Below are 23196 nucleotides of genomic sequence, written 5' to 3'. Positions count from 1 at the left end.
TCTCTGTGTGATATGAAACAAATGCAAAAGACACCAACAATCTACTTCTAATTGACAAACAATATTACACATTAATGACTTGCTTTGCAGTTATTTTCAAATGACAACAAAATGACATTTCTTTCTCTTGGACTCTCAGACGCAGCCGATAAGGGAAAAAAGTGAATTGCAATGTATGTGATAGTGGTTGGGAAAACAGCTTGGTTCAAGACCAACAGAAATATATACATAGATGTATATATTTCAATTTGAACACATGGCAGCCCTTTCCATACATTTCATAGACACTAAAAACAAAACAATTCAAACAGTTAATTGAATGAACTGAAAGACACTCGAGAGAAAAAGAGAGTGTGTGTATATTTGTGTGTCTGTTTGTGTACTCGTGTATACGTCTGCCGCTGTGTTCACTGAGATGGCGTATAGGCTGACTCAGCAAAGGGAGCTGATCTCGCTCTTGCTGCAGCCCCACTTGCAGCAGGCATTGGACAGGCCTACCACCACGTCCCGGCCCTTGCGGTCAGCGTTGCGTAGGGCTTCCAGGATTTCCTCATTGATGAAAGAACGGGCCGGCCTGCTAAAGACCCCCACGTGGTTGTCTCTGGCTGTGGAGCTTAGGTCTCTGTTCCTCTGGAGGAAACTCTCCACCACGTCATTGTGACTCAAACCCTCCGAGGACTCGTCCTGTCGGGAGCTGAAGGGGTCCTCAGAAACATCTGCAGCAACAAAACGGGTGATGAAGAATGAGAGAATACTCATGTTTTTGTCTTACACACACATTAAATAATAGTTCCTTGACCATTATCTGTATTTCGGACCAAAAGGATGTATCAAAGCCACAATCTTCACTGCAGAATTGCACACAACCACACAAATGAGCAGAGGAAGTTAAAGAAAGAAAATTCATCAAGGACATATGATCATTTCGCAAAGATCCAGAAAAAATCTGATCAGAAATTGAACAAAAGAAGTTGATGTCATACGTGAATATGTTTCAGTCACCAGATGAAACCCTAACAGTGACGATATGTGACATCTGGCGCCCTCAGCCTCTCACCTGCGCTCCTGAGTGACCGTCTCCATCGTGAGCCTCCGCAGGTGAAGATGACTGCCCGGATGAACTCTCGGCCACATAGTTTCACTCCATATGCTGGGTCGTCCATGGGCTGAACCCCAGCCACCAGCAGACACACAGCCAGTACCACAGCTTTCCACATACTGCCCCAAGGAGATAAAGCAAAACAGAAGTGGTTGAAATGATTCTTGGCTTTGAGCACTTGGCTTTTTTGTCTCCCTGTTTGCAAGAGCTATGGCTTTCTAGCTGACCCAGGTGTGGTTTATAAAGGTGTTTGGAGCCCTGCAAGGGAGACATGCATACTGCGCACGCAGGCCGTCTCCGGAAGACGAACTGATTTGAAAGAGAGATACAGTCAGAGACCTTTATGGAGACAAAAAGCGGACCAAAGGTGGCATAATAAATGAATGTGTCAGAGGATTTAGCTGGGTTTCAGCATGAGAAGCACTTTTGTCACTTTTAATATCCCTCAATCTTACGACCTCATCACTTACATTTAACATGTAAACGATCCCCTAATCGTGGGTCATGTAGTGGATGTGAATATGAGCATATTGACATTAATAATGTCAAACCAAATGCAAAAAATAATAGACTTTGTGACATAAAAAACATTTAATGAGAGCAATTACAACTCTGTCTCCATATATGTTTCTCAAAGGGCATGGCATTTGCAGATATATGAATGTACTTTGTTATCTGCAAAAATAATCCTTAAACTGACACCCAGACCAACATCATTAGTTTGAAGAACAGAGGGGCATTGTAAATGCAATTCCTTTAAATGAATACAAAAGAAACATACTGTGAACTGACATTACCCGAACACATGGAATCAATCATTTGTGCTTAATTACGCATGTTGCCAGGAATTCCCTGATAAGATTTAACATTCGCACCACTAGAGGGATATATTTCGGCCATTGTTTCCGATAACACAATTATTTACATCTGTTTTCCCATTTTTTATCTGCACAAGACTCTGCATAACCCATGTATAATTTTTCCTTTTCTCTTGAAAATTGCCCATTCGGTCATCTCTATGCCAAAAGGTGAACTGGGAGGACTGAGACAGGACCAGTGACATTTCCAAAGGCAGATAACATAGAAGTCTTATTATGAGTCAGACAAAAATAAAACACATTTTTATCTGTGCATCCACATAGTCAAAGGTCGCTCATTTAGGAAATTACAATGGGGACGATGAATTAATAATGAATGTGACGATAACAAGCAAACAAAATGGCATTTTAGGAGGGTGTCCACCTTGGCATTCATTCACAAATGTGTCACAGAAGTGACCTGTGGAGGTCGTAGCAGCAGTATGAAAACGCAGTAGCCCATCATTTTGAATTTTTTGAGTTTCAGTACATAGCAGGTGTTGTCATTTTTATGTTCTGTTGAATGGCCGTTGCATAACTATAAAACAAAATCCAACTAATATTACAACAGAAGTGTTTTATCCTATAATGCTGTCCAAAAGTGTTGATAGGCAAGAGCAGGAAATGAATTACATTGTCCTCCTGGCAAAAGTCTATGCCGACTGGAGATAGAATACAACTGAGATCAAGTGAATGTGTGTCCAACATATTTGTAGAATGACTCTTCAGCATAAAAGACAAACAAGACTTGAACTAGATTCAAATCTCTCTTTAGTGCTTGTCACATAAATCATGTGGGCATCCATCAGCTGATCAAAGACCAATGAGTAGTACATGTAATGCTATTGGCTGTAACCACCATGTTTTAAATTTGAGATATTACTGTGACACTATCAAAACACTAACGGCAGAAGTTTGACACTAAAATGAACATTACTTTCACTAGCATAGCAACCGCCTTAGTTGTAAAACATTGTATGTCTATGATGGACATGTCCCACAAATGGGCGTGAATGGCTTTTGTCGTAGAAATCAGAGCCGTTTAATGAGTCACGTCATCTCCATTCACCCCATTGGGCCTTTTTTTAAACCTCATTTCATTAATTTCATGTTTATTTATAGGGACTAAGATATTGCACAACAATTATCCAATGTAGTGTATCAGTGTATGCCTCCCACTTACTTATTCCCCATTTATCGGTTACAATATAAAAGAGCAGTACAAACACATTGTAAGCCACTGAGAAGAAGAAGAAGAAGTAGAAGAAGAAGAAGAAGAAGAAGAAGAAGAAGAAGAAGAAGAAGAAGAAGAAGAAGAAGAAGAGAAGAAGAAGAAGAAGAAGAAACAGTGAGACACCGTCTTGCCTCCCAGATGCCCCGCCATTATCCCAATAGGTCCCCATATTGGTTGATAGTGTTAAGGTACTGGTTGCTGTAAAATTAGCATTGGGACTGTTTTATGCGTGGTTTCAGGCTTAGACTGCGATCATCCCCGACGTTACTGGTGCATTGTATTAGTACTTTTTAATGTTTTGGTGTAACCTGGTTGATCTGCAACTACCTGATGTTAACTCAAAGTTATTCTGTGAGGCCCAGAACACCTCTAAAGATATAGTTTCTTGAGATGACATTGCTCTGGCATCCAGCAGCACCGTAAAGAATCTCGGAGTCATCTTTGATCAGGATGTGTCCCAAAACAAATTTCAAGGAGTGTTGTTTTTTCACCTATACATAACATTTCCAAAATGATGCACATCCTGTCTGAAAGAGATGCCTGAAAGAGATGCAGAAAATATTGTTGACACATTTGTTACTTCTAGACGACATAACTGCAATTCCTTATTATGAGGCTGCTGTAATAAGTAGCTTACATCTCTCCAGTTGATTCAGAATGCTGCAGCAAGTGTGCTGACAAAAACTAAGAAAATAGATCATATTTCTCCTGTATTAGCTTCTCTGCACTGGCTCCCTGTAAAATTAAGAATATCATTTTAAATCCTTCTCCTCACCTACAAAGCCCTAATTGGTGAGGTACCATCATATCTTAAGGAGCTTATAGTACCATATTACCTAGAGCGCTGCGCTCACTGAATGCAGGGTTACTTGTGGTTCATAGTCTCAAAAAGTACTCAAGTTCCTCTTCTGTGGAACCAGCTTCCCGTTTCAGTCTAGGGGGAAGACACACTCACCACATTTAAGATTAGGTTTAAGACTTTCCTCTTTGATAACACTTAGTTAGGGCTGACTCAGGTTTGCCTTAGTCCAGCCTCTAGATATGCTGCTATTTTAGGAAGTCCCCAGTCTAGGTCTATAGTGTATACACTGAGCTCTATCCTCTTCTCGCTCTCCTTCTGTGTCCCATTAATGCACATTACTAACTTTGCTTCTTCCCCGGAGTCTTTGTGCTTTCTAGCTATGTTTTTGCTTACAATCTGCAACCTCACCACTAGACACCAGTGGCCTAAAAACAAGGGAACTTTAGCCTAAAATACGTCAACAAGGCAGTTAACTGTAGCTGAACTACACTTACTAATCCTCAAATATTAGCTAATTTTACTTTTTTTTTTAAACCCAAATGAATCACGTGACAATAAAGCATTTGAACCTTTTTTTTGACGCGACTCCATTTATAGGGCTCCGGTGCCTGCGCTGTGCGCTGTGCCTGTGACTTTAAGAAAATTTGGCGGCGCTCAGCCAATCACAGCGACGAAGAGGGGAGGGAAGGGAGCGGGTGGGTAGCAACAGTTGCCCTGGTGAGGACGAAGCGCCATAGCCACGGTAGCCCTGGCGACAAGAACCCAGCAACGAGAATCAACAACAACAACAACTGAATCCGCCATAAAAAAATATAAAAGAAGACATTTAACCGGTGGGAAATACACACGTGGATACAGAGGTGACGCTCTTTACATATAGGGAATATTTTATGTCCAATAATGCTTCAACTGAATTGTGCTATTGCTTTTTTTCTCCCATGTTGTTTCAGTAGCCATAACAGGCAACGGTTAGCTGAGGTTAGCCTGCAAGCTATTGATAAATCAGTCGCGTGTGTGTCCTGAATGGGGTCGTTTTCTGCCCGCTCCTCGTTCCAGTGACACTGGATTGTGTCTGCCATGACGACGCAGCCACAGATGCATACTCAAGCAGGCCGTTGTTATGGCGATGTCAAATGCAAAAGCTACAAAATGGCGGTTGTTGTAGAGACCAGTTAGCTAGATATAGCTATAGCATCAGTGCTGTCACGACAGGCTCGTGCGCGATGCTGCTTAACGTTAACTAACGGTTACTAGTAACGGACACTTATCATTTTAAACGATAATTAACGGGCGTTCAGTGGCGGTTTCATACGTTATGTATTAACAGCACCCCCCCCCCCCCCCCTCCCCGGCACAAAATATGTCCATATGTAACGGTACATGACGCTACCTCCCCAAAAGAAAGACAAAATTAAGGATAATCGAGTTAAAAGTGCGACTACATAGACAGGTATTGGGTTCGTTCTGATGCAGAACAACAACCGGCTCGTTAAATATCTCTCTCGGTGATGGGAAGTTGAAAGGTGGCGGACATTTAACATGTGAGGGGCGTGGTGAGAGAAGGCGTTGTGCAGGTGCTTCGCAGGTCCAAGTCTAGTTTAACGTGTTTCTTCACAGATTTAACGTTAGAGTTGTATGAACGTTTCTTGTTGCCAATTGACCATTCAGTTAGAATTTTAAAAAGCTATTTTGTTTTGAAAACATAGATTTTCACAATACTTCCATTCCTCTGTGCGAACGTTATCTGTTTTCAGATTTTTAAAAAGACGCAAGGTTTATAAGTTAGTATCAAGGCTATTGTATTGTATTAAAATGGTTCACTAATCAAGTACCAAGTGTACATGTAATATCCGTAATTGTGTGTGACATAAAGCATAACAACAGAATGCATTATAACATGCAGTATTAGTGGTGAAGGGGGTTTCCCAACTTGTGCTATGGGCATGACTGTGTGACTGGCCATAGGATATGAGATCACATTACAGGTAATGAGACTTTGGCCTCTTCTTACCAAATAGAACCTGGAAATAAACATTTCCAGGATTCGTCCTGGAACACACACTGGAGCATTCAGAGCATCTCTTATACACCAGAAATGCATAACCAATCACTTGTCTCTTTTTCCCTAGTGTGATTCCCAGCTCTTGTAATGGCCACCTCAGGCTACGTAGGTGAGATCCAGCCGGCAGCCCAACCCCAGGGGGCTGGTGTTACTGTGACAGTGGGGCAACCTGACGCCAGTTCTAGCCCCGCAACAGCCCCGCAGTTTCTGGCTGAGATTCAGACTACCGTGGCCACTCCCGCTGTTGTCACACCCACGGGCCAAACTACTCCCACCGATCAAGTCACCTCCATCATCACTCAGAAGCCTGCAGATGTTAGTCAAGCCCAGTCCACAGCACAGGCCCAGCCTCCTCAGACCCAGTATGTGACTGCAGAGATCCAGGGCTCCCCCACGCAGTCTGGAAATGCTCAAAGCACTCCTCAGTACATCGTCGTCACAGTCACAGGTAAGGGCTGAGCTTTGCATACCGTTATTTTCCATTGGGGCAGAAGCAGTGCTTTACTTAATACATCCATATTTTAGTAGTTACTCTACATACAATTGGAGTTCTTTAAAAAACTTGTCGACACAGTTTCTTGTTCTAGGTTTAGAAACTAACGATCATGACTAAGTTTGAAACTTTGTTTCAAAATAGGTGGAATGACCGTGTGGGGCACTTTCAAAAATGGCAGCATATCAACAACTTCATGAAAGTAGAATGTCACTAACTTGTGAATGTATTTACATTCCCTTTGTCCTTAAGAGGGCTCCCTTCACTCAAGTGACAGCTTGTCAGACTCCAGCCCCCCTCCAGCTGTGGTGCAAACAGGAGTTCCCACGCAGGTTGTCCAGCAGGTGCAAGCTGCTCAGCAGGTAATATATGCACGTACACACAAGCACATTATGAAATGAATGTTGCCGTGGCTCTTAAAACTATTTATGATCTTTGTCTCTGCAGAGGTCAGTGGTGCAGGCCACCTCTCAGATAGCCAAGACTGAGCCGGGCACTCAGCTCAGTGTCACCAGTCTACAGCCAGTTCATATCCAGGAGGTCAGTCAAACACACAGTAACACAGTTCGTCATTGGTGGTCAAATATAATGTCTGACAATAACAAAAGTGGATCACATGTGACATCCAAAACTTTCCAACTTCCTCACATTTTGGCTTAGTATTAGCCAACTAATCACATCTGTGGTGAAACCTGCTTCTGTGGGCTTCCAGTTCCTCCCTTACTCTGAGGCGACAGCGTTAGTCAGGGATACAAATCTAGAAGAATGGCAGTTTCAGCATGAGATAGGACAGCCAGAGTGCCGCGCCCTGGTATCAGCAAACTACATAAGCGACTGGTACGGCAAGCTCCCCCTGGACCTCCTTCAGTATTACCAGGCACTGTACTGGCTCTCTGGGCATGCCGAGATAGGAGGAGCCCAGCCGCCATCGCACGCTGCTTTCCAAGTAGGTCAGGGACACGAGGGTGACTGCTGCTATATAATCAAGGGAACAGAGAATATGTCCGTAGCTAAGAAACGCAAGTTATAATGTCAGAAGGAACTGTGTATGAAAGATGCTCGGAGGCTTGTCAGGCAAGATACAGTTGATATGGTTAAACTAGGCAGAAAGGGATTTATTTCATTTGTGTGTGTGTGTGTGTGTGTGTGCTCACTCCTTAGGTCCAGCAGCAGCTCACACCAGTGCCAGTGCAACACGTGTACGCCAATCAAGTGCAATATGTGGAGGAAGGAGAGACCAACTACACCAGCACCATGTTAGAATAAAACTGTCCATCAATACCGAACCCATGTCCAGACAGAACGTTTTCCCTTTTTACAGTTTACTTTGTTCCTAACACACCTTTTCGTGTCTTTCATCCAGCCGTTCCAGCGCCTTTCCCTACACCGACACCCCGCTGTACACCCAGAGCACAGCCGCCCAGTATTATGAAGGTCAGCCAACTTCAGGCTCACAGGCGTCCACCCCTGGCACACCTCTAACCGTCTCTGTCACTGCTGGCACAGCAGGGGGCGTGTCCATGTTTGTTGCCCAGCCCACCAGTGCAGCGGGGGGTGGTGCCACCGTGGTGACCACAGGTGGCACCACCAATGGGGCGGGGGAAGGGGCGGGCACCAACGGTGGCGCAGCAGGCAGCTATGTGATCCAGGGGGGTTACATGCTGGGCAGCAGCAGCAGCAGCAGCGGTGGTGGAGGAGGAGGAGGGGCCGCTGGCAACAGTCAGAACTACTCACACACCGCCCGCGCCTCGCCAGCCACTGTGAGTATTACAGAGGGCGAGGAGGGTAGCGTGCCGTCGGCAGACAAGAAGGTATGCAGAGGCGCCAAGCGCAGGAATTTCTTCTTCTTCATTTTTGTTCTCATCCCCACAACCCCTTTGGTGGCGCACACTGATGACGCCATAGTTTTGTCCTGTGGACAGCACAATTAAATAAATGTAGGAGATTTTGTATCAGGACCAGAAAGTATTAGCAGTGGGTGATCACATCACATTCAAATGTGTCGTAGCATACGGTGTTTTTAACTGTGCTGAAACAAAACAAAACCATGGCCTCATCGTTCTCATATCATTGCAGTGCATGTGATGAGGGGGCATTTTTTTTATTTGCCTGAAATGCCCCAAAAATATATTGTTCGTCCCCAAATTCATCCTATTGAACCCCATATGATAATGGTAACCAACCTATGTTTGGCAAAACATCCCATCAGTATTGCAGGTCATTAATTCATTGCATACCAAATTTGTATGCCACGGCACGCAAACAAATGTATTCGTGTGTGTTCATTCCCAAAGGATCGACAAACTGCAAATGTCAATCGATGTGACCGCATGTACTGTAAACCGTTTGTGTGTCCATATGTTGCAGTGCGTTTCCTGTTTGTATCTATTGGCTTTGCTAATTGCACCAGCTGTTGTTGTTTTTTTTCATTGCCTGCGTGTCAGGTACAGTGGTTGCTGGACAACTACGAGACAGCTGAAGGAGTGAGTCTGCCTCGGTCCACCCTCTACTGCCACTATCTGCTGCACTGCCAGGAGCAGAAACTGGAGCCCGTTAATGCTGCATCTTTCGGGAAACTCATCAGATCCGTGTTCATGGGGCTGCGCACACGACGCCTGGGCACACGGTAAGACGGGTCATCAGACACCCGAACTCAGGTACAGAGCACATGAGAGTCCCGATTTTAGCAGGAAAGGGTAGAGAGCTCTTTCGAGCATTGCAAAAGGTTTGCCTGGTGTAGGAAGAGATGTGGGTAGAGATGAAGACAGACAGCAATGTGTGTGGGTGTGAGTGAGTTTCACAAAGGAGGGGAGAGTGAGCAAGTGAGATTTACTTTTAAGATTTCTTAAAAGTCAGCGGGTTTTGATTAAACAATATATTTTTCGTGATTGTGTTTTATGAAATTGAAGATATGTACAGTTAAATAAGTCAGTGTTGAGACTATGGACAGCATGTAGCTGTGGGGGAGTTCCCACAGGTTTGTATAGACAACGTAAACCCTCTCTTCTCACGTGTACTTGTTTTCTCCTCAACAGATTTGTCAAAACAAGTTGAATTTGATGTAAAAACACATGAATCTGTTCCTGACAGGGGTAATTCTAAATACCACTACTATGGGCTGAGGATCAAGGCCGGCTCTTCTCTTCTCCGCCTGATGGAGGACCAGCAACATCTGGCCATGAGGCAGCAGCCCTTCTCACAGAAACAGAGGTGCACAGCACACACACACACACACACACACACACATCTATTGTCTGTCATCACCATTAAATCATCTCACGGTTCCAAACACCTGCTCTATGAGGAGACAGACTTGCCACTTCCTTTCACTTTGTCGTTCATCATCTTTGTGGCCCTATCAGGTTGAAGCCTGTGCATAAAGTCGAGGGACTGACCAATGGCACGGCAGCGGGAGCCGGCCAGCAGCAGCAACAGCAGCAGGGGACAGGACAGGTGGACATCAGCACCCAGGTTCAGCAGTACCAGCAGTTCCTAGGTGTGTACAGTGAACGGTGAAGTCTGATGGTAGTATTGTAAAAATACAAAATACAGCACAATACAATATTAATTACGGTAATAATGTCATTTCTCTTTGAGTATCCAGTGTTCTTGTGTTCCAGATGCGTCCCGAGCTCTGCCAGATTTCCCAGACATCGACCTCCAGGGGAAGTCTCTGCCAGAGGGGATCGAGCTGGAGCACATCAAGAGCTTCCAGCTGCTGTACAGAGAGCACTGTGAGGTAAGTGAATGAAGGGTAATCCGTTAGCTCGGGGGCATCCATTGAGTATTTATGAGTGAAAGACTACTTTAAATGAAAGAACACTGCATGACTTATAGTGTAGGAAAATAAAATGCTGTAAGACTGCTGGGGGTCCATGTTTTTCTCACTTCATGTCCGTCCAATTGATCTTGTGATAATCTGAATGTGCTCAGTCATTTATGTATACGATGTGCTCCGTGTGTTCCCTTCAGGCCATACTAGATGTGATGGTCAACCTGCAGTTCACCCTGGTGGAAACTCTGTGGAAGACCTTCTGGAGGTTCAGCCAGAATCAGGCTGGAGATGCCACGTTGGCTGTGTGAGTGGTCACAACTTAAAGGCCAAATATTCAAAATTCAGTCCTAAACACAAGTAAACGGATTGTCCTAGTGCAGAAGAGCAGTACCATTTGGTAATTAAAACTGGCATGCATGTGTGTTTTGGCAGCCATGACGAGTCAGAGAAGCGCCTCCCTAAGTCCTGTTTGGTGATTCTGTGCAAGTATGATCCAGTGCTGCGCTGGAGCCGTGACTGTGACAACTGCCTGTACCAGGGCCTGGTGGAGATCCTCATCCCTGACGTCCTCAGGCCCATCCCCAGTAAGGCTGATTGTGCAGTCAAACATACAGTATGGTGCAGAGAGTAATGTGCACAGAGGGAAATACTTTGACCTCAAAAGTGACCACACCGAAAAGGAAAATACTTGCAAAAGCACATCTATCCATACCTACAGTATATGCACATAGAGAGCCATTTACTTATGAGAGAACAAAGGTATTTGACGTGTAGAAACAGTTCTCCTATTCTGGGAGGATTCACCTTTTCCTGGTTGAAGCATTTGGAATGATGGACTGGCTCTGTAGTGAAGTTTTCCGAATTACACGCCTGCTGCTGCTGCGCTGTGGAAAGTGACTCAGGGTTCAGACTTTGAATTCAATTACTTTGAGCTATGAGAAAGCATCTTTCCTTCCACACAGAGATATTGCCTTGCCCTAGGTGTTTGTGTTCCATGGAAATTGAAATCACATTGGAAAGTCTGGTTTTGCACACGGCCGAGAAATCTCATTCTCCAGCAGAAACGTATACGCCATTTCCACCAGATGTTTGATAATCCGTTCTCCTGGCACATTCTCAGGGCAGAGGGAAATGAAAACATACCCTGAAGTGACCGGTATTAAAGTCTTTAATCCCCCTTTTTCCCTCGCTGCCGCCAGGTGCCTTAACTCAAGCCATCCGCAACTTTGCCAAGAGCCTGGAGAGCTGGCTGACCAACGCCATGATGAACATCCCGGAGGAAATGGTCCGCATCAAGGTACACTCCCCTCGGATTAGCTTGCAGTTAGCGGAACAACATGTTCGATGAGCCATGGAGCAGCTTTTCAGCCTTGCAGGATCAGCCATTATGCTGAGGCTGATTGCAAGTTCAGAAACTGTTAGAAGTAATACTTTGAACTTTAAAGTGCCGAACTACGACAGCTGGTTTTCATGCTTCTCCCCTCAGGTAACTTCAGCCAATGCATTTGCCCAGACACTGCGTCGCTACACCAGTCTGAACCACCTGGCCCAGGCAGCCCGCGCCGTCCTCCAGAACACGGCCCAGATCAACCAGATGCTCTCCGACCTCAACCGCGTCGACTTCGCTAACGTCCAGGTTGGTTTAGTCTCTGAACGCACCTCGCCTGGATGTGTTTGTGGTTTGATCTTGTTGTGCATATGCAGCACTCTGCTGCAGCTTGTGGTTTTGATGAGGTTTCATGCGTTGCTTAATTATTCAGTCACTGCATGAATCATTCTGGGGTTTTTTTTCGGCAACTTTCCTACCCGGGTAATGTAAAACAAGCGCTCTTGCTTTTTCCTCAGAAGCTCGTTGTTTTTTCCCCTTTCCTCCAGTGAGTGAACAGCACTTGGTTAGATACAGAGCCCTGGACCTGGGACCTGTTTAGTGTCTTGTTAAAGACAATTTGTCAGAGATTGTATTTCCAAGGACTTAAACTTGAGTCTTCTGTTCGAAAGGATAGTCCGTCGAAACATTCGGTCAGCCTGCTGCCCTTTTGCCGGGTGTGACTGCTTCTCACTGACACATCCTGTCCACCCTTTTGCAGGAGCAGGCTTCGTGGGTGTGCCGGTGTGAGGACCGCGTTGTCCAGCGGCTGGAGCAGGACTTCAAGCTGACCCTGCAGCAGCAGAACTCCCTGGAGCAGTGGGCCGCGTGGCTGGATGGCGTTGTCTCCCAGGTGCTAAAGCCCTACCAGCAGAGCCCCGCCTTCCCCAAGGCCGCCAAGCTCTTCCTGCTCAAGTGGTCCTTTTACAGGTGCGATGGGAGACATTTGGACTTTCTAATTTACATTCTACTCTGTTGTCTTTGTCGATGCGGTGAGATTTAACTGCAAGCTTTTGTGACGGAGCAAATGAGCAAATGCTATGCTCTTCCAGTGAATCACTGTTTGTGTGTGATCGTACAGCTGCGTCGCATGTTCAGCTGAGAAGTCTTGACGGGTATGATTGATTTGAAGTCTCTCACTCTCTTGATGCTTTGAACTCTGTCACAGTGAATCACTGAGACGTACTTCCTGTTTGTGGTTCAGAGGAAGAAGCGACACAGTCACAGAATAGTACTAATGGCAGTTCCCTGACCTCTGCTCTCCAGCTCCATGGTGATCAGGGACCTGACCCTGAGGAGTGCCGCCAGCTTTGGCTCCTTTCACTTGATCCGCCTGCTGTACGACGAGTACATGTACTACCTGATAGAGCACAGAGTGGCCCAGGCGAAAGGAGAGACCCCCATTGCTGTCATGGGAGAGGTACCAAAGCACACACACACTCAGTAATGTCAGCCTTATTTACAAGAATAACACTTTCCCCTCTTGCCATCAGTTTGCCAGTTTAGGCCGGGGTCTACATCAGCTGGATCCGGACAAAGGTAATTAAGACTGCTCTTTGTTTCTGCTGTATCCCAGACAAGCATTGTTTGTCACTAACTCATTTGTCCATCCCAGAAGAGGAAGAGGAGGAGGACGACGAGAGTGACGACGAAGGCCAGGAGCTGTCTCTCCCCTCGGACGCGGTCGTGCTCGGAGACGATTCTCTGGAGCCGCCCGCCAAGCTGGCCAGAATGGACCAGAGAGTCCTCTTCACGACCGGGTCGGCTGACGACTAACGGCAGCGTAACACTCGCTAGCCGCGTGTTAAATGGGCGTGTGTTGAATATATTGAATATGCACACACACACACACACAGATGTACATAGAACACTAATTTATACACTTGAACACATGTATATAGATCTTGTAAATGTGTGTGTGCATACTGTAACTGTCCCCACTTGTTTACGCACACACAATCAAAACATTGCGTACTGCTGTCGTCGGCACTGCGATAGGATGTAGCTTTAAAACCCCCCCAGAGAGAAACACAAAGCATTTCAACCCCTCAGTCGTATTAATCTGTAAAAATGAACTAAAGCCAGGCATGCTGTTTTGTTTTTCTCTCTCGCTCGCTCACATCTCAACCTGTAGCCTCCCTTGTCTCCTCGCTGAGAAGCTCCTGCTCACCCTCGATCCTCCTGAAACTGTCACTGCCGTATCGAAGTGGTCTTGAAAATACTGTGACGTGTGTGTGTGTAAGTGTAAGTAAAGGTAGCTTCCACAGGAGGAGGGTGCAAAGTTGACCTCCGACAGTAAACGGCTGAATTTAGTTGTTACTAATTCGTTGACTGTGGGAAGCTGTGTTGTTCAGAAGGGAAGAGACATTTGTGAGGGACAGCAGGCGGGTTGGATTTTGGGGTGGGTTCGTCTTCTTTGTGTGTGTGTGTTTTTTTTGTTTGCGCTCTGCTTTTACTCCTGGAGGCTGACTGAACATGCTTTTCCATGATGATGATGATGATGATGGTGTGTGTGTGTGTGTGAGTCATGCCAAGCGTTGACTGTTTTCCTCTGTAGATATCTTCTGAGGCATTCAGGTTTTGATTTTGGGAGACGTGTGTAGATTTCCTGTTTGATTTGGTTTGCCTGTAGACAAACCGTCCTTGTGTTCTTGGAGTGCCTGTCACTGCTGCTACACACACACACATGCACACACACACACGTAAAAGATGAAGCTGTGGAACTGGGGCTCCCATTAGTTGCTGCAAAAATCCTCTCTCTTTAACTGAACATCTGGTTCCACGAGAGAGGTACTGTATGTGTCATATTTATTTTTTTGGTTCAAAGTGCTTCATTCCTGTCCATCCAATAAGTTCCTCCGTGGCCTAATTTTCCTTTAATGTATAATTTTTCCTGCCTTATTTCAATATACTTTTCAACGTGTGCCAAACCTGTGTGCGTTTATCCCACAATCCATTGTTTTTAAATGCTCTATGTTTTAAGGAGGGCTGTGCCTGAGTAAGAACGGTGATGTACTTATATTCTACTGTATATTTATCCACTATTTTGAATTTTCTTGTCACTAAGTGAACCTCTTGTGCAGTGTACGGTGCTGTGTCGTCACACATTGTAAGCAAACCTTTGTGTGCATAATTGCTTTGTGATTGTACGTCCGGTTATCAATCCTATATCATATCTGATGACTTTCTCCACAAACAGGCCAAGGCCCTGCCTCTTTGCACATATTGAATATTGTCTTTTAAAACTCTCGACAGTTATCTGAAATGATTCTTTTTTTTCTTTTCCATTTTCTCTGAAGTCTTGGGTGTGACTTTGAATGGAGTGCAGGTGTCAGATTTCGTGCGAGCATGTGGTGAGACGGCTCTTTCTGCAGTGCTCTGACACTCGTCTCCTCTCCGTCGTGCTTTCATCTCACTCGTGTTTCCGCCCTCCTGCCAACGGCTTTGTTTTTTCCTTCAGACATTCATATTGTTGAACACTGTTCGTCGAGATCGGTTGTCGTAAACATGTCATTTTTTTTGGGGGGGGGGGGGTTCCAATACGTCAGCTGCACTGTTGTCAACAAGCAGCTGTTTCAAACCAGCACATCGAGTCCAATGCTACCACAGCAGAGTACATATCACTCCGCTCTTTAAATGATCTGCAGCATATAGAACGGCCATTGTTTACCCGGTTTAAAAAAAAGGAACATGTCATTTTTATTGTGCATTGTTTCTCATGTACAAAACTAATTGAGAAAAAAAAAGATGTTCAGTGGCAGTGTTTTAATGAATTTGGTCTGCTATAAGTATGACTGTGCCTTTGGAGGTGGTAGAATGAAATTCAGATGTTTTTAATTTTAAAGATATAAATTAAAGAATTTTTAAAATTGCACTGCATATTTATTTTCTTCCAAGTTCAGCACAATTGTTTGTGAATACAGTCAGATAATCGTTGCGGCTAATAGACAGGGTTGGGGTCTCACGTGCAGCCGCATTCTTATCAAATCTTAAACTTTGTGTTTGATTAACGGACCGACTTCCTGGTTCACACTCACTGATATCACTTCTGCTGCAGTGGGACACGAGAAGAGAAGCCACAACTATTCTCAGTCTGTTATGAAATTACAAATCAGTTCACGTGTGCAGGAGACGATTACAAATTAAATGTGTTGCCAATTTCAAGTGTGAAAACTGAAATGACAAATACAGGTAAAAATGTGTAAAACCACAGTAGTACAGTATAGTTTACATGGCATGGGTTCAGTACTCCAGCTTGTCTGAGGTTTGGGTTTGAATGTCTCATCCACATATAGACGGCCGGAATGACTAAAGGTGTTGGGCCGCCATAAACCTTTCAAAAGAAAATATTTTCGTCGATATGTGTTTCATCTTCGCAGGACTGAGTCATCTGAAGACGAATAGTGACATGTAGTGATGATTTGTTGTAACTGTGCTTTAGTTCCGTCTGCACAGAGTTTTGAACACGAAAGAAAACAAAATGTTCGACACACATTTTACAGTAATCAACATTTGCCTCAATTTAATTCAGAGTATCGCTGCTGGTGGTCGTCTATTAACAATATCAACACTGCTGCCAAAGGCAGGCTCACAGCTGCCGTTCAGAATACAAGATTCATACCTGATACATCTCTGGAAGTCAAAACCAACAGCCTTTATATTGCTGAATATATATATATATATATGTACATATACAATATATCTTAAAGTGAGACACTGGAAGACTACATTTCTTTCTGTTGCACACAATGACTGTGGGGAAGGGGAAAAACCATCAACGCATTCTTGTTGGCATCCATAAAACCAAAGATACCAAACAATGTTTTACGTCGTGATCATCACACTGGTGGGTGTTTATGGCAGGGCGGTTAAAGGGAAGCCATTTTTAATCCAAGGCCGAAACAAAGATGCTGAACCTGGTGTAAGGCCCAGAACTCCTGCAGCCTGAAGAGGACTCACCTCCATCACAACACATTTTCACATAACTGGCACGTCACCGTCAGAAGAAGCCGTTCCTGCTCTTTATTATTACTTTTAAGCGTTTTTTTGTCGTCTACCTTCGAGCAGCTTTCAGCAGTTAGTCGTCAGCCCACATGCAGAAATCAACACTGTGGAATTCCATTTGTATGTATCATCAAACAGGCTCGTACAAAATACTGCGAGTGAACGCATTCATCACAAGCAAAAGAAACCAGTTGTACACAAGATGAAGTACCATACGAGCCTCAGCTGAGGGGAAATTAAAAGTCGGCACATTGAGCAAATCAAACACGTTGTAAAAAGGATTCCTACACAATATCATTATAGTCCTAATAGCTGTGTGCAATTCAGTAAATATAACACAGGGGTATGACGTGCTATAAAAATGGGTCTTACGAAGTTATTAAAAGGACGACGACAGCTTTATTGGCAACCCCTCCGTAATAAAGTACACGTTTCAAGGCTTCCGTGTTCATATATAAATGTATGCGGAAGCGCTGAGGAGCTGTGTACCTGTCCCCTCAGCAGCAAAGCACTAGAACGTTTTGTTCAGTTCGTATTTCTGTTAAAAAAGTATCCCGGTGGTGTTTGGTGGCGAGGACGGTTTTTTATTTCCCCTCACAAGAAAATTAAAAACAGGCGAGATCCTGGCCTCAGGTTCCAGGTGGTCTTCCTCGTCCCGTCTCTCCCTTACTGCCATGAGCTCTCACTGCGTCTAAAGTACAAACGGTTGAAAGGAGGCACGTCGTTTGTTATAAAACGTCTCATTATAAACTCTAAATTGTATTCAGGGGAAGCTGTGTGTCGGATGAAAACCTGGCTGTAGCCTCTGCACCGACCTGTCCTTGCTGGGGGGCGGACTGCTGGCCGGGGGCCTGTCCCGTCGGTCCGTAGTACGCAGCCTGCTGCCTGTAGTACTCGGCCCAGGCTGCGCTGTAGTCCTGCTGGCCCCCCGGTGTGGACGCCGCTCCCCCCGCTGCCCCCGGGGCTGCAGCTGCCGAGCCAGGGACAGAGCCTCCTGCCTGGGCTAGAGGTGACGGACAAGAGAGACATGAGCCAGCTCACCACCACATTCATTTTGACTACAAGACCAGAAATAGTTCACCTCGGGAACGAAACATTCTGTGCGTCCCAAATCAGCACTACATTCCTCGTTCTAAATCAGGTTTCGAGGATGCAGCGAGGTGCAATGATTGATGGGTAATCTTGCAGCATAGTGAAGAGCCGTCATTCAGTTCTTCCCTACACAGTTCCCTTTGAGCTGAGCATGTTTGAATGTTTAAACCACCAAATCATTTCAGCACTGGTACAAAAGCAATCGTTGGCAGAGTAAAGCTACAGGTGGGGTTCCTGTGCAGCCTCACCCATCTTCTTGTAGTACTCCTCCCAGGCCTTGGTGTAGTCTGGCTGGCCCCCCGGCGCCTGAGCAGGCTGGGTCTGGTCCCCTGAAGTTTGGGCACTTCCAGCTGGGTCAGCGGGGTACTGGGCCGGCACAGCCCCCGACGGCTGCTGGTAGCACTGAGCGTAGTAGGCCGCCCAGGCTGCGTTGGGGTCATTGGCTGCTGCCTTGCCTAGAAAAGACGCAGGGTGGAGGGTGTGAGGTCCTCATAGGGTGAGGGTGAGCCCCTGCTACTGGCCTGGAGACCGGGCTTGGGGACCAGGGGGGAAACAGAGACAGGGTTAGCCAGAGCAGCTTAAGGTCAAGACTTCTGCATCTCATGACAACAGTTCCATCAGTACTCCTTGTTGACCATCCCAGACTTAGAAGAAGGAACGCCATTACTCATCTGGAATGACTGGGAGGGTTATACACTAAAACCTCTAGCCTGAAATGAAAGTACCGTAGCAGGGTTGAAGCGCTTTTGACCAAACATGCTAAAATGAGCAAAAATAAAACATTGAACCCTGAAAAGTCAAACGGTGACTCACTGGGGTCATGGGGCTGCCACTGCTGGAAGGTGTTGCTCCAGCCTTGAGAGGTGTACTGCTGAGGACCCAGAGGACCACCGCTGAGGAGAAAAGAAACAGTTCATCATGAATAATCTCTCAGGATCATCAACCTCCTTACGTGCCACTGTAAAGCTTTACTGCACATTGCTTGTAGCTACTCACTGCGGTGGTCCGGGTGCCCCAGGCGGGCCGGGGTTGTATGGGTTGGGATTGTAGGGACCCATTGGACCAGCAGGACCCGGTCCACCTGGCCCGGAGCCGACATGACACAAAGGTCCCTGTGGCAGATGACATGATCACACATCAAATGAAGAAGACCCAAGAAAGGTTTTACTGCATGAAACTAAACAAATAAGAGCGGTAAATGCCTCGATCTTCTCCTCGATGAGCTGCTTGGCGTGGTCGATCTGCTGCGGTGAGCCCCGGATGATGAAAAGCTTGAAGTTGGGGTCTCCGTTGGGGGGCGGCTGTCGAGAGATTTCCACAAAGGCCCCCGTCTGCTGGTTGATGGACTTGACGTTCTCTCCCCCCCGGCCAATCACGAGGCCACACTTGTGGGCGGGAATAGAGAAGGTCAACTCCCCTCCGGGGGGCCCCCAACTGCCTTGTCCCCCACCTCGGCCCCTGTTGCCTGCAGGCATGCCCGGAGGACCTGGGGGACCCTGTGGATGGAGAGAGAAAGCCTCTGTATTAGAACATAAGTTACTGCATTTTAGTGTGTGTGTGTGTGTGTGTGTATTAGTTTACGGGTGAACAAAAGCACGTTTTAGATTTTGTGAGAGAGAGTGATCCGTACCCCTTGTCCCTCCTCCCTGACCCTGATGCTCTGCATCAGTCCGTTGATGATCTGGGCAGCGTGCTCGCAGCGGTCAGGGGGACCACTGATGTGGGCGATTTTTTCTGGACCAGTCCCGTCATCTGGAAGAAAGATTGAAATCCTCATTAAGCTGTATCTTTGATATCCGGAATCACAGGGGCCCCTGTAGTTCTGAGAATCACCACCCAAACTCAAGACCTCACACAATCCTTCGTAACAGTAGCTGTTCGCAGGCACACCCAGCACTCAGACATCTTTTTCAATCATGCACCTTGAGTCAATAGAGAGTCAAAGAAAGACAGCAAGATGCCACCTGCTCTGTACAAACAAGAAGGCACACAAAGGTTATTGCTCTGGTGTCTTTCATTTGCACTTATCATGATCATGAGAGTCATCACCTTGTTTGAACTGTATCCTGACTCCAGCATCATTCTGGATTTTCTTGATCATGTCTCCGTTGCGCCCGATGACCACACCGACCGAGTGTCTTGGTACAGGGATCTGAGCGGGAAACGTTTTCAAATCTTGGATTTGGTTCAAAGACAACTTAACCCCCCCCCCCCCCCAACACACACACACACTAACTCACATCCATGCCTCCTCCCATTCGGGAGCCAAAGTCATTTCTTTCACTAAAGCCACCGTGGTCTCTCTCCCTCAGAATCTCCTGCACCATCTCCTGCGCTTGCTGAACAGGAAAACATGACGATTACAATACACGGCAACGCAGCACCACGCATTCATGTTGACGAGATGACTTCGTGAATGTACCTGGACTTTGTAAGGATCCCCGATAATGCGCAGGGGCTTGTCGACGTTGGGTCCCTGAGAGGCATCCTGGATCAGGATCATCTTCACCCCTGCACGCTCCTGAAACATCACACAAATGAAAAATTATGATCGTGTGCATCTTCACGGGAGTATAAAAATCTATATTTTCCTGGCTCCAGTTTTTCATACATCGCAAAATTGCCAAGATGGCCACAGTTTCTAAATGTAAAAGTAACAGCCATGCACCTGCAGCTGCTTGATAGTCTCTCCTCCTTTGCCAATGACGAGGCCGGCCTTGCCAGCTGGGATCATCATCTCGTGCACCGTGCCGTTCTGCCCGTTGGTGGACTCGTGATACGAAGAAGGGGGGGTGCCCCTCCCCCGTGACACGATCTCATCCAGCAGTCTCTTGGCATTCCTGGCCAGGGCAGTTACTCCACATTCATTCTACTAAATAATGTTATTAAGCCGATATGATGGCAAGTGTCATTATAGGTAACCCGTTTAAACGAGTAGAGGGAAACCCACGGAATCATGAGTAATAATGAGCCGATTGCCATTAAGTCTGACACTTACTGTATGGATTCCTGGGATCCCGTGAGAGAGACGCACCTCTCTGGAAGGCCTCCGCTGTCTGGACACACACACACACACACACACACACACATGGAATACATACATTTTAGTTCAACATCTAAAAGGCAAATACTGAATCGTAAACTATAAAAAAGAGATGTAAAGCTGTGGATAAGTGTTTAGGCTCACTTAAGACGGTACCTGGTGCGATCTGAACCTTGCAAGCTGACTCCTGTTGAATCTTGTTGATCTGTTCACCTCCACGGCCGATAACTGTGGTCAAAGAGACAGAACTTTATCAATAGGGGATCTGTTTGTGTCTTATATTGCAGAAACTGAGTGGCATCAATGTGTGTAAAAAACAGAGTTGGGCTGCACTCACTCAGTCCCACCATGCTGTCCGGTATACTGTACTCCTCCGTGCTGGAGGCGGGCCTGACACCATCAGCAAGCGAGGATGACAAGGAAGGAAAAAGAGGCAACAAATCAGGCAACAGGAGACTTTCTAGTCCTATTTTTAGCCACACTCTTGTTTATATCTACTGCCATGATACAAAGGCCCAATACTTCTACATAATACACAATCGAACTGAAAGCTATGAGATCTCACCTTTGTTGTGCTAGAGCAGCTAGCTGTTCACCAACAGCTGAGAAGGGAGACAACAGAGCAACGGGAGAGGTTTTGGATTACTGACTGACTGACTGCAAGACACACACAGAGGGGGAGGCACGTGGACAGACGAGGGTAAAGGGGCAAACTACTGGAACCAGAGTACCGAACAACTGGAAGTCTGTTTTAAATAGAGTCAACTGTGAGTTAAATCAACTTCTATTGTCACACAGCACAGCAACCCAACCTAGGATCAGGAGCAGCTGCTATACAGCACTGGGGAGCAGTTTGGGGGGTCCAGTGCCTTGCTCAGGGGCGCAGTGCCCAGGAGGCGAACAAAAGTCCATGCCCCATATTTGGTCCGTGATGGGATTTGCAGCGACACTCCAGTTTCCGAGCCAGTACCCACCGACTGAGCTACTGCCGCCCAAAAATCTCAAAGCAAAGAGAAAACAGTGCATAAAATAGCGGGACGAACTCACACAATGCATTGGCTGAATCCAAGTCACTCTCTCCGGCCAGCTTCTTGCTCTCCGGTTCATCTGTCAGGTGAGGAAAAACAACAACAGATAACTACTGTAAATGTGTGTGTGTGAGGTGTCCTTGAGGAACACCTTCTGCATCTACAGCCATCATCAAGTGTGCAATACAGATGGTGGTTAACATGTATTCATTCGGCAGAAGCTTTTCTCAAATGAGGCACACTCCAAGGTCACCAGTACCTGCGTCCTCCAGCTGTCGCTTCTGTGCAGTGAATGCAAAGCTCTCCGATGCAGCGTTGTTGTTCATGGGGGGGCCAGCGTCACCCCCAATTTTAGCTGCAATCTGGAACACAAGTGTAAAATGCACCACGACAATTGAGCCAAGAAAAACAACACTTGTGTACAAGTTACACATTGGACTGAGCATCTTAGCATGGACTGTGTTTATTAAGTACATATTAAAGTTCACATTATGGCCCTATCTTTAGTGTCTATTATCAGTTTCTTAGTATAATCTGTCTATTTTAGTCTATGATTTGACTTTAAATTCTATTTATTTCTTAACTATCTGATTTTGTGACTTTTTTTGCTATTCTATCCATCTGTTATTATTATACAGATATCATAATGTAAGACTGTATATAGTCACGTAAGCTTTTACATTGGATTACTATACGTTGATGCACTGTTGCCTTTGTTGTTGGCTAGTTTGATGAACTGTTATCTGCAATACATTTACATCAACCACCTTCAGTTAATGAAATGAATATAATTTTGCGAATTGTATTGTCTGCATCCACCACTTGTTGAGGTACACAGTATTTTAGCAACTGTACAAAAAAGCATGAACATAACGTAACTCAACGAGCTTAACTGTGCTATTATGAGCAACATGAATAATATATTAATATATATGTATATATAACATGCATCCTTGTGTTATGTGTCAAGCCGTGTCAACGATGCTAGCCCTCAAGCTAACTAGTTAGCTCGCCCTGCCTCCACAACCAAACACTCTATTTCCGGTCACATCGCTTCACCTGCCGGGCCCTCTGCACCGCGTCCGCAAACGCGTCCCAACGCGTCCCAAGAGCCGCTTGTTCGCCCAGAGGGTCCCCGGATCCGAGTGGCGGCAGCGGATTGTACTCCGACATGTTGACGAGCGGACAGGCGAGGGAGAGAGCGCACAAGACCGGGAGCAGCTGCAGCAGCGGGAAGGAAAGTCATGAATCTAACGGGTCAAGGAAAACATCACAGCAGCGACGGCGGCCGGGAAGCTGCATTCGCGTTTTAGTTCAACTCTATGCTATCATTTTAAAATA

At 45.9% G+C, this 23196-nt stretch overlaps 3 protein-coding genes across 3 annotated transcripts; 1 reads left to right on the top strand and 2 right to left on the bottom strand.

Annotated features, from left to right (window-relative positions):
• Positions 1–135: 135 nt before the first annotated feature.
• rln3a (relaxin 3a) lies at positions 136–8040 on the bottom strand. The gene is made up of 3 exons (XM_079281322.1): positions 7890–8040; positions 1058–1218; positions 136–716 (listed from the first exon to the last, which is right to left on the bottom strand). Exons 1-3 carry the CDS (start codon positions 7904–7906, stop codon positions 433–435), a joined length of 462 nt encoding a protein of 153 aa, XP_079137448.1. The 5' UTR covers positions 7907–8040; the 3' UTR covers positions 136–432.
• Positions 4804–15493, top strand: rfx1a (regulatory factor X, 1a (influences HLA class II expression)). Its single transcript, XM_079281321.1, has 18 exons — positions 4804–4852; positions 6122–6502; positions 6800–6909; positions 6995–7087; positions 7709–7803; positions 7911–8358; positions 8992–9173; positions 9638–9757; positions 9910–10043; positions 10168–10286; positions 10520–10626; positions 10755–10906; positions 11522–11619; positions 11809–11958; positions 12410–12618; positions 12955–13108; positions 13182–13227; positions 13304–15493. The coding sequence occupies exons 2-18, from the start codon at positions 6142–6144 to the stop codon at positions 13462–13464; spliced, it is 2739 nt and encodes a 912-aa protein (XP_079137447.1). The 5' UTR covers positions 4804–4852; positions 6122–6141; the 3' UTR covers positions 13465–15493.
• A 716-nt stretch (positions 15494–16209) lies between these two features.
• LOC306786405 (far upstream element-binding protein 2-like) lies at positions 16210–23056 on the bottom strand. Its single transcript, XM_079281168.1, is given in 18 exon segments — positions 16210–17383; positions 17508–17695; positions 18033–18239; positions 18598–18677; positions 18781–18896; positions 18987–19280; positions 19415–19536; positions 19834–20018; positions 20020–20123; positions 20207–20305; positions 20453–20624; positions 20783–20840; positions 20984–21055; positions 21165–21217; positions 21393–21429; positions 21875–21934; positions 22115–22217; positions 22915–23056. Coding segments are annotated over 18 exon segments (2073 nt in total). The 5' UTR covers positions 23029–23056; the 3' UTR covers positions 16210–17374.
• Positions 23057–23196: the final 140 nt, after the last annotated feature.

The sequence above is a fragment of the Melanostigma gelatinosum genome (genome assembly GCF_949748355.1).
Source record: "Melanostigma gelatinosum genome assembly, chromosome: 13".
NCBI lineage: Eukaryota > Metazoa > Chordata > Actinopteri > Perciformes > Zoarcidae > Melanostigma > Melanostigma gelatinosum.
This window is presented reverse-complemented; position numbering and strand designations above follow the sequence as displayed.

Bases quoted from the DNA above. Each gene is read 5' to 3' on its own strand.
- rfx1a (XM_079281321.1), top strand. From the start codon at position 6,142: ATGGCCACCTCAGGCTACGTAGGTGAGATCCAGCCGGCAGCCCAACCC. The intron at 11,620-11,808 runs GTACACTCCCCT...TTCTCCCCTCAG, and splicing joins AGGAAATGGTCCGCATCAAG to GTAACTTCAGCCAATGCATT. The intron at 12,619-12,954 runs GTGCGATGGGAG...TCTGCTCTCCAG, and splicing joins CTCAAGTGGTCCTTTTACAG to CTCCATGGTGATCAGGGACC.
- rln3a (XM_079281322.1), bottom strand. The intron at 717-1,057 runs GTGAGAGGCTGA...TTGTTGCTGCAG, and splicing joins ACGGTCACTCAGGAGCGCAG to ATGTTTCTGAGGACCCCTTC.